Source organism: Drosophila busckii, chromosome 3R (genome assembly GCF_011750605.1).
Source record: "Drosophila busckii strain San Diego stock center, stock number 13000-0081.31 chromosome 3R, ASM1175060v1, whole genome shotgun sequence".
NCBI lineage: Eukaryota > Metazoa > Arthropoda > Insecta > Diptera > Drosophilidae > Drosophila > Drosophila busckii.
In genome coordinates, this window is record NC_046607.1 from 19,012,272 (window position 1) to 19,024,352 (window position 12,081).

Consider the following 12,081-nt stretch of genomic DNA (forward strand, 5'->3'; position numbering starts at 1 on the left):
ATGCATCGATTACAAAATAGCTTGCTAATGTCACTTTAAACGCAATCAATAAACAAGCAGCGTATTATTAACACGAATAGCTGGCGCAACAACAATATCATTAAACTAATTAAGTAGCTGGCAGTTCGAGAAAAAATAGTTTTTCGATAAATAAACACTTGAGATTGAGTGACTGAAGCAGCAGCAGCAGCAAATGAATTTATAAGTGAGCCGCCACACTTGTTGTTAATTTATTTATTTATATACCGTTGAAACGGAACTGGAACTGGCTTAAAGACTTGTTTATGTTGGCTGTCAAATTCTGACAATTAGCTTGTATTTGTTGGTAATTAAAAAGAGTCTACAAGCTATTGCTCCATCAAATTTGAAACTCTTACTGTTGACATTGAATTTTGTTACAATTTTATTTTTATGCGCCTGGTTAATTAAACACTTGACCTTCTTTGAAATCAGTGCTGAAATGACATGTCATGCAATCGGTTTGCTATTGACATACATTTTTTTAAACTGATTTAAGGCTTAACTTTAACTTAAACCTTAGCCCAAACCAAAGCGAGTTCAATGCACTGCTGCCCAGCAGCTGAAGGTCGTGAATTTGGCGCTGAACGGAACAACTTTCGAAAAGTGCAACTGCCAAGGCCAAGTTGATAATTATTAGCCAGCCAGCAGAGCAAAAGCGAAGCAAAGATTTTACAGCATTCCTTAGCCAGTTTTCCCAGTTGCTGCTGCCCCACGCCTGTGGCAGTAGCAGCAGCAGCGTCACATGCGGAAGTCTACGCAAACCGCTACGCATGTGTTGCAAACTTGTTTGCGCTTTTAGCCCGGCCCAGACACGCACTGCACCATAACGCAGTTAAGCGTTAATGACCTTGATTTTTGCGCTGCCTCAGAGGAGTGGGAAAAACTGGTCCAGTGACCGGCTACAATTGCCCGAAGAAGTTAATTTGAAAGCGTAATCCTAGAAATTTAAGCAGCTGTGCAATTAGAGCTCACTTAGATATAATTCTACTTGCTCAAATTTCATTTCATTGCCAAATGCTCTGACTTTGGCAGAAAATCGTGCATGAGTCAGTTCAGCCTGTCAGCCAGTCATTCATCCATCCATCCAGTCAGTCAGTTAGCTATCAAATCACCATCTCTGCAGCGCCATGTGAATCGCTAGCTATGGGACGAGCTGGGGTTATACTAGCCGCACATATCGTATTTCTCAACAAGTTTAGCTCGTTTGAATTTGACTTCTGAGCGATTGCTTGGCACTGATAAACGCTTAGCAATCAAAGGCAACAACTGAGAGCCGAGCCGCGTTAACCTTCCAACATTGTCTAGCTGCGTCCAAGTTGACTCGACTCGATTTTCCACAAAAAGAAAACGCTCGACTGCATCTTAAATTACAAATAATCGCAATTGTCTGCTTTGGTGGTGGCTCCATGTCCTTTCCAACAGCAACAGCAACAACAGCAGCAGCAGCTGAAATAATTGAGAGACAACGCAAAATTAAGAGAGATGATACGCATATATGTATGTGTGCTTATGTGTGTGTGTTTTGCATGCAATTTGTATTGAAATGGTCTGTCATCAACCCCTCAACCTCAACCCTCATTATCATTGTGATTAACTCGCCAAAGTGAAAGCATAAAAATAAAAGCCTTTTGCACAATAAAAACAACAGCAAGCTGCCCCTTTGCCATTGCTATTACGTTTGGGTTCGCGCTTGGGTTTGAGATTGCCATAGCCTATTACACTGGGTGCCAGTATCGTCGCATCAGCATCAGGCATCAGGCAAACGCCTCGAAATCAAAAAGGCAGCACGACAACCAACTTGCAATAGTTTTGTTATTTTTTTTCGCTTCTTCGTTCGAACATAAACAACCCCAGCAACTTTTTGAATTGTCGCACCCTCAAGCTAATCCAAATTGAACTGAAAAGCGACGACGCACTCCGAGCTGGCCTTCATCAACGCCATTTGCTGCTGCCGCTGCTGCTACTCTTGCTTGTCAACTGATTTAATTTCCTGCACTGCCACACTCAGCCCGGCACGCCCGCCCGCTGTGAGAGGGCGTGCACTGTTTCTGGTGTTTCTGGTTGCACTAATGACAACAATATAGAGAACACAATGATGGCGACTAGCAAAAGGGCAAATAATGTTGTGCGTGTTGTAAATGAGACGTTTTGCACTTTTAAATCGCCGAGCAGACCACATGTGGCTGCTTTGTGCCACACAAATGAATTTAGTGCGTATGCAAAGGATTGCTCATTAATAAGTGTATTAACATAGAATATATGTAAAGCCGCTTAAGTGTAACAATTAAGCAATGGCCTGGGCCATAAATTATGCAAAAGCTTGTTGAGCTTGCGTGGGTGGGCGCTACACAACTTTGGCCAGCTGTTGGTCATAAAGCAGAACAAACAATGCCTTTTACTGACGGCATTTCAAACACAATAAATAATTGAAGCAAACTCAATAGCAGCAGAAATAGCAATAACAACAACAAGAACAGTTAGAGCAACTTTTTATAAGCGTCTATTTAGACTGTTGCCAAGCGCGCTGGCCACACCACAAAAAATTGTTTAGCTCACCATTACATTAGATATAAATCAGCAGTTAAGACTGTAGCATGCACTAAGACTTGTTTATAATGTCTAACTGCAACAATCAAACAATTCAACTCCTCCACATATTGACAATGAGGTGGCTTACGTTAAAAGATACTCTCTATAAATAAATAAACTTAACGTAGTAAAGGTTTTAAATTATTTTACCTAAGGCTAACAAGCTTGAAGCCTTGCTTTGGTTATAAAACTTAGATTGTCAATTAATTTAATAAAATGTTAAGCGTCCAAATACAAATTAACTGAAGCTTTAAACTTCTCTCTTTTAAATATAAACATTAACAACAGTCAATCAAAAGTTAATTTACTTTTGCTAGTTATTGTTTCATTTTTGACTCTATAATTTTAATTCATAAATTTAATTTATAATTTGCACAGTCTAGTGTATCTAAGCAGCGACTTCTTTTAGTGTATTGCGCTCATAACTTAGATTCGATAGCGATTTGTTTATGGCATTGCTTTGGGGTTTGGTCATGTGCAATTGCTTAAATTGCCGTGGAAACAAGTTTGTTGCATCAACCAGCAACACAGACAAACGAAAAGTCTAAACTGAACTCCAAGTTTGTTGCCATTTCGGCTGTCACTTTTAGAGACTTTTTGATTTTGATGTAAAAGTAATTAAAAAATAGTTTTAACTTTAGCATAGAAAGCGACAGTAGCTGCTAAAAGCGAAAGAGCATAAAAAACTGGTCAGACCGCTCCCAAGACCAACAGCAGCAGCAGCAGCAACAGTTGACTTATTGGAGCACTTAGTTCAATTCTTGTTATTGTTATTGTTGCTGTTAATAATACGAACACAAGCAGTCGCAATTACAACAACAGCAACAGCCAACAGCAACTACAACAAGTCTAGGCTTAGCCTCAGTCTCAGTCGTCGTTTGTTCCAAGGTTTTTTGCGCCAGCTTGCTGGCCGTACTATAAAAGCTTGGGCGGCACCATGGCGGAAGGCAGTTCACTTACAAATCCCATTCCCGTCGGTCTGGCACTCTCACACAAAAGTGTCTCGCTAGTGTCGTTTAAGCCAACTCCTTGTTAACGGACTAATTGCGTAAAGGCGCGTGTGTTTCTCCTCAAGCAATCAAAGTGCTCGCAGTTTACGCAGTCGCTTCTCAAGGATAACAACAAAAAGATTTAACAAAATGTTTAGATTTGTGAGTGTGTGTGTGTGAGCAATTGTTTATGTGCTTGTTGTGCTCATGTTTATTTTTGATATTGTTTAGCTCGCATTGACCACATTGGTGGCACTGACTGTGGCTCAGAACTATCATCAGGATCCAAAAACAGCAGCCATTATAAGCGAACAACGCTATCTGTCCGGCGATGGCAAATTTGGCGCTGCTTATACACAGGAGGATGGCATTAACTTTAAAGAGGAAACCGATGCTGACGGCACACGTCATGGCAGCTACAGCTACGTAGATCCCTCCGGACAGCGTCGCACCATTTCCTACACTGCCGGCAAGAATGGGTAAGCAACTAACTAAAAAATAACAACAAATATTATTTGCTTATAAATTTATTTGCTTTGCAGCTTCCAGGCATCGGGTGATCATTTGCCCGTAGCACCGCCAGCACCACCACAGCCCGTGCCCACCTCCGGCTATCAGCCTCAGCAGCAGTATCAGCCTCAGTCGCAGTATCAGCCACAGCAGCAATATCAGGCACCTGCTCCACAGTCCTCGTTCCGCAGCAATGACTATGGTGATGATGGCTCTTATGATACTCGCTATAACGATCCCTCTTTCGGCCAGTCGCAGCAGTCGTATCAACAGCCCGCCCAGCCTCAGTATCGTCCTGCGCCGGCGCCAGTGCAGCCCGCTTATAACCCACAGCCTGCCTATCAGCCCGCTCCTGCTCAGCAGCCACAGTATCAGCCACAGCAGCAGCAAGCTTACTACACCACAACCACGCCTAATCCTCATCGCTTCTCACCACCCGGCAAGCTGTCGCTGAACCGCACACCCGATGGCTTCACTTACTCCTTTAACAAGGTCTAAGCGCTGGAGAGAGAATCACATAGATTGAGCTTGTTTCTAATTGTAATTTAATATTATTTCTTTTAATTTTACACATTCAACACGAAACACTCTCTCTTTCTCTTTCACAAGCTGTCTCCTTTTCACACACTCTCTCTCTCTTTCTCTAACTTGCCACATTTGCTTCCACTTTATTTAACTAACTGCTTTCGTTGTACTGTTCTGAACTTCATTAAAAAACTCTTTTGTGATATGTATTAGAAACAACAACAAACAACACAATTGTTATAACAAAAAACACACCTATCTATGTATATGCTATATATATCATTTGTATATATAGTAACTCCTATTTGCGATGTTTGTATGTGTAGAAGATTTTGTTTGTTTGTAAAGAAAACAATTGCAATTAAAATCCTAAAGTAAATCAAATTTAATAAGCTTGTAAGTGCGGGTGAAACACGGGCAACGGGACGTATACGCAATATAATTACCTCTAAACTGTATATACACATACCTACTTTGAAGCAATACATTATGAACTCTCGCATTAAGTTGCAATTTTGAAATTCATTAAATTAGTTTTTTCTTTGTTATATCCACGCTTAATTTAGCCAAACACCTTGTGCGGTAGACGCCCTCATGCTGCTTGCATAACACACTTTCGTTGTATGTACATAATTTTCACACACACACACACACATGTACATTCATGCGCAGGCACAAACAAGTTTCCATACGGACTTTAGTTGAATTCTATGTAACAAACAAGGAAAGACATCAAACTGGTTTCTTTATTGTGCAAAATCTAACAAACAACAGACTTAACTGAATTCCAATGAAAATGAAATCAACTTTGGCATGTCCTCCCACACCCACTGAGCCCAAAGCGCGATTTGAAGTGCGGCATGTGGCATAAGCTTAGCTTAATGCAGAATTTATTAATTTGCAATTCGATTTGCACGCTTCGCTAGTTTTACTGTAACTTTTTGCCTTGCGGTTCATAAATCTTACACTAATATTTTTGCTCAATATCATATTAGCCGCAATTCTCCCCTCTTAGCCATGATTTAACAGCTGTTGCTTTTGCTGTTGTTACTCTCGCACCTTTGCTGCTCACATTCTTTCGCATTTAGTACTTTCAAGGTTGATTTTGTTGTGGCTCCAGCAATCGCAAACCTGTTGAAACAGTATAGTCAATTAGGAAAATCAATTTGTTTTTGCTCTTGTTATAATTGCCATTGTGGCAATCGCGTGGCCAGCTCTGTTTCGTATTTATTTCGAAGCGTTTTGCAAATATATTCCGTTTTATTTGATTATCTAAAGAATTATTATGACATAGTTATGTCAAAATCAACTCCCAATCAATTATGTTTGGACTTCAAGCTTTGAAAAACGAAATCAAATCGGATTGGGCTGTTTCATGCCACGTTATGTTTGCGCAGCAATCATAATTAAAAGTACATAAATATATAAAAGCTAAACATGAGATTTAGCGATTTTATGAACAAAAGAGTGAGCAAAACATGACAGCATCCTGTAACTCAGCGAGTTGGCGTTTGATTTAAAAGTTTAGACTTGTGAGATGCCTTATAACAAATTGAATTCAGTTAACATGCTCTTGTTACAAATAGAGTTACATCAATAATAATATATTGCGTTGTTTAAACTTTAGATTGTTCATCAGGAACCAAAAGTTGTCTGTTTGTTCATCAGCAACCAAAAGTTGTCTGTTTGTACATCAACAACCAAAAGTTGTTTATTTTGTATTGTACATCGGCAACCTAAGGTTATTGTTTATACATCAACAACCAAAGATTGCTAGTTTTGTACATCAGCAACCAAAGATTCCTAGTTTTATACATCAACAACCAAAGGTTGATTTTGTACATAAGCAATCTAAGGTTGTTTGTTTTGTACATCAACAACCAATGGTTGCTTGCTTGTACATCAGCAACCAAATGTTGTTCGTTGTGTGCATGAACAATCCAAGATTGCGATGAACGTTAACAACAAAACGTTGCTTTGATTGTTGATGTACATTACAACCTTTGTTTGTTTTATGTACAACACATAAATAATCTTAATAAAATCTAATTATGAAAAAAACTAAGTTCAAGTTGAATGTAACGGTTCAATTTGAATTGGGTAATGATTGGATGATAGGTAAGTATGGTGGATAGACAGGGTAAGTAAGGTAAGTAATTTCTCATTGGCAGACAGCTGCGAACGCCGCTCTCAACTGGAGGAACAAATAGTTACATCAATAACAAAAGAATGTTACATGCAATACCAAATAACGGTTATGCCTTGTTTAAGCTTAAAAGTCGTAACTCAGCGAATGCGCGTCCGATTTTAGGAGTTCCTACCATTAACTCTGAGATGCATACAAATAAAAACTGCATTCAAAATTTGAAGTTTGATTTTCGTATTTTGGCAAAAAACGTGATGTCACCCCAAAAATGATGCCGACTTCATTTCTTATCACTTTTTAACTTTGAGAAGCTATATCTGAGCCAAAAAAAATCGGACTGAAAAGTGGCTTGGCTTAATTTAATCATGAGATTGTAAAGAAACATATGTTGTTAAGTTTGATCAATAAAAAAACTGTTTTGACAAAGTTATGGCAATAAATTCAATGCCAAAGAGCTACTTTTTGCTTAATTTCAAACTTTGCAAAGCTATAACTCAGCTAATAAAAATTCGATCTATTTGTTTTATACGTCCTTATGTTTTGCGTGGAAAGCACAATTAAAATGAGCCGAAATATGTAAAATACAAAAATTATTTGACGAAGTTATGAACAAAATAGTAAGCAAACAAGACAAATTTTGTGATATAACACAACAAAATGTTCTTTAGTTTTTGATGTTAACCTTATTTGATTACAACTTAATTTTGATTGAATTTTAAAGTTTAAAATGCTGTAGCGGTGGTTATTTGTTCGATGTGTTTGTTAAGCCAGTAGATGGCGCTGCGCTCGTTTAGCAAAGACAACAACCGACAGTTTGTTTTTAAAATAAAAAGTTTGCTATATATATTTACAGCACTTAAAGCCATACAATTAACATACATACATACAAAGTATATTAACAATTAGATAGTTAAATTAGTCAGCAGTTACGACATGAGCGCTCTGGCTTAAACATTGATTACTAAGGCAGTCGATCTGTATTTTCTTTTGGGTTTCAAGATATGCGTTTTGGGTGAACGCTTGAGCTCTAGGCCTGGTCGTCGATGAGGTCGACTGCCCTTGGGCGGCTGCAGATGCGTGTGCTCAGCATTGAAGCTGTTGCCCGCGTTAAAGTTGGGCGGAAATGTTTCAAAGTCTTCCAAGTCCAAGTCAGGGCGCGACTCTTGTGAGTCGTTCTTCAAGAACTTTTTGAGCTTGGGATTGTTAAGCAGCTGCCGCTGTATGGCTTCATCCAGCAGCTTCTGCTGATCTTCCAGATAAGCCTCGATCTGTTTCTTCGAAGCAACAGTCTTGTAGCGCTCGTAATTCTTTGGGCGTGTGGGCCTAGGCACTTCATAGTCATCATGATCGGGCTCAAAGACTCTATAGGCATGATTGCTGCTAGCCGCTGTGGTCTTGGGCGGCGGCACTAAATGAAACGGATCTGGCTCAGCAGCGTACTGAGGCTGTGTCCACTTAGAGCGCTTTGGCGGACTTGGCGGTGGCGCTGGTGCGCGCTCCTCGCCAGAGCTAAAGTCGCCGCCGTAAACAGTGGACACGGCGCTTTTGTAAGGCACGGCTGTTACATACTTGGGCGGCTTGGCATAGTTAGAGCTGGAGCTGGCCTTTTTGGGTATCGTAATGGGATGCTGCACACGTATCTGTGTGCCAATGGTGTACTCGCGACTGTCCTGCGGCGCTTCACCGCTGTATTCGGCCGAGGAGTAGCGCTCGCTGGAGTAGTCATCCTCCTCCTAGAAACAAAATGTTGTTGTTAGTTGCACTCTAAGTCAAAGCCGCTGCTACAGACCGAATTGTAAGGCCTGTAATGCGTTTTCTTGGCGTATTTGGAGCTCACTTCGCGTCGCTTGCTTTCATTGGTCTGCAGATCAGAGCGATAGCCAGCTGGTCCTTTCGCTATTAGACGCACTGCATCAGGCGGACCCACTGAGCTGAAATAGCTGCGACTGCGTCTATGAAAGGAACGAGGCGCGCGCATGCCTGTGGTGCAGGAGATTAGCAACAGCAGCACTGCCAAGAGCTATAAACAAAAGCCTAAGCAATTAAAGTTAAAGCCACACGATGAGCAATGCTTACATGCCAACACAATCGCATTTTGTATGTGTGTGTGTGTTTTATATGTAAATTAAGCTGGCACTGCACTAAAAGTCTTTGTACATTTACTGCATGTATTTGATAATATCTTAGCGCGGAGCACGTCTTGAGTTGCCGCGTGGCACAGATGAAACTGAAAGTTGTTGCAATGGACGCAACAGTTTTATGCCAGCTTCCTTGCTACTCTAACGCGCCACTGCCACTGACTGGTCTTTGGTCTTTGTACTAACGTGTTTTGCAACCTGCCTAAGACGAAGAGCGCCAAGCGATTGATATCTGCAAGTGGCCGCCGCGGCACGTTTTACGCAGTGGCAGCAACAGCGCTGAGGTTGGGGCAGCTACATTTGCATTTCCATTTCCATTTTCATTTTCATTTACATTCGTAGTAGGAAATAGAGCACGCGGCATAAATAATGTTGTTGCTTGGCCATAATTTGTAATTCTTTTAAAGCGCTGAATGAATTAAAGTGAGAGCGCGCTAGTGCCGCCTATCTGCATATCTCAACTTGTGGTCTTTAGTTAGCCAACTAACTATAAAGATGCCATGATGTGTGTTACCTAATAAACAAACTTGTTGCTGCCACTTGTGCAGCTTTTTTCTTTATTTTGTTGTCGTCATGATCAGCTGAAGTTCAGGTTCAACGCAGACAGGAAATACAATGTTGCAGCTGCAACATGTTTGTGCCTCTTGGCCTTTTTGGCCGAGCAGTGCATGCTTGTACTACTTTCTACGGGCCAGGATGCGGCCAAATGCGGAAGATATGTTGTGTGGCGCTTGTGTCATCGGAAATTGTGCTTGCATAACATCCGTTATAAGCTAGCAGCTAACGCTTATCCTGTCAACTGTCTCTGGCATTTTTGGTGCAAGTTGCTAGCTGCAAGCTGCACGCGCAATTAAATGCATGCCACTAATTAACTTTGGCTGCAACATCAAGTTGTTGCTGTTGTTGCCACTGATGCATGCATAATTATACAATTGCAGGCAATTTAATTTAATTCGATTTAAACTGCCTCGACGCTTAACGCCAAGGTCAAGCTCAAGTTCAACTTGTTTTTGCCGCAATTAGTTGCAGCAGCAACAACAGAAAGGCGTTGCTGCTGCACAATCGACAATCGACTTGTCCAAAACTCAGTTCCGTTATTGGTGAAATGATTTAACCAATTTGGTGAAAGGCCAAACCCTGACTGCCTTCAGCAGTGCCACATTAAAAGACATTATAGTCCATTTTATATTAGCCGAATCTATTTAATTTGCTGTATCATATTATAGAGAGTACAGGCAGGCAGGCCGGCAGCTGCTTTAATAAAATCATCAAGTTAAGCTGTGTAGATTAAAATCAAGTTAGTATAAGTTAGTTTTTTTTACATTTTGTATAACTTAACTTATCATAATATTCATCAGCAAGCGAGCAACAACAACTTTGTGATTTATGCAAACATTAACTTTTGACTTTGATTCTTGCGCTCATATTAGGCAAAGATTATTAGCGTCGTCGACGTTGTTGTTGCTGTCATTAGTGTGTTGTGGGTGCTGCCAACAGCAATAAACAAATACAAAACACGCACGCAGACAATATGCATGTGTTTTTTTTTCTAATACAAGTTGCTGCCAGCGTCGCAGCAAGCGTCGCATTGCATTCAAAAGCAACAACAGCTTTGATTTATTTTCAATCTGGCAAGCCAACATTTATGCGCTGCCCGGCCGAGCTGCGTCGTGCTAGCGCTGCGGCCGACGTCGACTGCGCAGCACCCACATTCACAACCAATGCGTCGCCATTAAAGCAGAGGCTGCTGCGCAGGTGCTTGCGTGGGTCAGAGGGCTGTTGCTGCTCCAATATTGTCGCCTCAGTCGCAGCGCCAACTGTTGCTGTTGCTATTGCTGGTGTGTCATCAATATCGTAGCGTTGTGTTCTCAGCGTTCTGGGCTCTGGCAGTTTGGGTAAGCTTTTCCGTAAATAAGTGTTGCTGCTGCTGTTGTTGTTGTTGCTGTCGTTAATGTAGTGATTGTTGTTGCCATAATTATTATGACTATTTTTATTATAGTTATTTAATGATTTTATATTGTTGAGACTGCGACTGCGAGCAACTTCCATAAAAGGCAGTGGTTGCTGCCTTTGTTGTTGGCCACTTCCTGTGCGCATATTTGGCAATCTGAGCTGGCTGTTGCTCTCGTGCTGTGGCGGCGGCGGCGGCTCCAGTTCATCATCGTAATAAGCATATTCCGCGGCCTGCTCATTGTAGGTCACATGCTTTTTATAGGGCGCAGCATTGCGCAGTTGCAGCTGACGCATGCTCTTCTGCATATAATCATCAAAGTGATCCTCCAGCACAGGCTCCGCACGCTGTGCCTTGAGTATGCGCTTGGGCAGCACTTGACGCAGCTGATCCGCATCATTAAGCGGCTTCTTGGTGACGATTGGCAGTTCGCGTTCTACACTTAGATGTCGCACATTATGCTTCACTTGCAGCTTGGGACTGTTCTTTAGATTCAGCTCCATTTCGCGCTTGTTGTTCATGTCCAATTTGGGCGTGGCACGCCTATTGTCTGCTTCATTGTCATAGTCGTAGAACTGTATGGTGGAGCTATACGCCTGCTTGCAACGACTTAGACTGGGTGCTGCTTGCTTGGGCGGCGTTGGACTGCGTGGCGAGTCCACAGCTGTCAGCTTGGGCGTCACTTCACGGCGTGCTCTGTTCAGAAAGCGCTGGCGACTGTTGTTGTTGCTGTTCGGCTGCAGATTGTCGTAGAACTGTATGGAGGATTTGGCAAACTCCTTGTGAAACATTTGACGTGTATCCACATCAGCTGAACTTGGCTCTAGCTGCATTGTTGACTTTATGGGCGCTGGCTTCGACTCCAGCTGCAAGCTGTTGCGACGTTGCACGCGCGTCTCTGTTGCACTTGACTTTTGAGAATCATCTGGCCAGAAGAAATGAGATTCCTGGCGATTGCGTCCAACGCCGCCTTGTCGCTCCACCATCTTGGGCGGCAGGCCCGTATAGAACTTGCCATTCAGCATCTCGCGTTGTCTCTGATCTGATCAGCAACAACTGCCAACACGAACTGAACTCCAGACTCACTTGAAGAACACAACAGCTGGCAATAGTTGTAGGCGTTCAAGTCGGCGTCGCTGTCGCTATAAGCTTAACTAATTTGCAATTCTTGCGCAAAAAAAAAATAAACTTAAAATACGAGTATTTAGTCTG

General features: G+C 41.8%; 3 protein-coding genes across 3 annotated transcripts; 1 reads left to right on the forward strand and 2 right to left on the reverse strand.

The window, feature by feature from the left end:
* The first annotated feature begins 3,552 nt into the window (after positions 1–3,552).
* LOC108602068 (protein transport protein SEC24) lies at positions 3,553–4,877 on the forward strand. The gene is made up of 3 exons (XM_017990087.1): positions 3,553–3,761; positions 3,831–4,078; positions 4,142–4,877. The coding sequence occupies exons 1-3, from the start codon at positions 3,750–3,752 to the stop codon at positions 4,605–4,607; spliced, it is 726 nt and encodes a 241-aa protein (XP_017845576.1). The 5' UTR covers positions 3,553–3,749; the 3' UTR covers positions 4,608–4,877.
* A 2,850-nt stretch (positions 4,878–7,727) lies between these two features.
* Positions 7,728–8,874, reverse strand: LOC108601405. Its single transcript, XM_017989304.1, has 3 exons — positions 8,865–8,874; positions 8,570–8,790; positions 7,728–8,510 (listed from the first exon to the last, which is right to left on the reverse strand). The coding sequence occupies exons 1-3, from the start codon at positions 8,872–8,874 to the stop codon at positions 7,728–7,730; spliced, it is 1,014 nt and encodes a 337-aa protein (XP_017844793.1).
* Positions 8,875–10,100: 1,226 nt separating this feature from the next.
* LOC108602006 (nuclear transcription factor Y subunit gamma) lies at positions 10,101–11,894 on the reverse strand. The gene has a single exon (XM_017990008.1). The coding sequence runs from the start codon at positions 11,892–11,894 to the stop codon at positions 10,542–10,544; it is 1,353 nt and encodes a 450-aa protein (XP_017845497.1). The 3' UTR covers positions 10,101–10,541.
* Between the last annotated feature and the right edge of the window lie 187 nt (positions 11,895–12,081).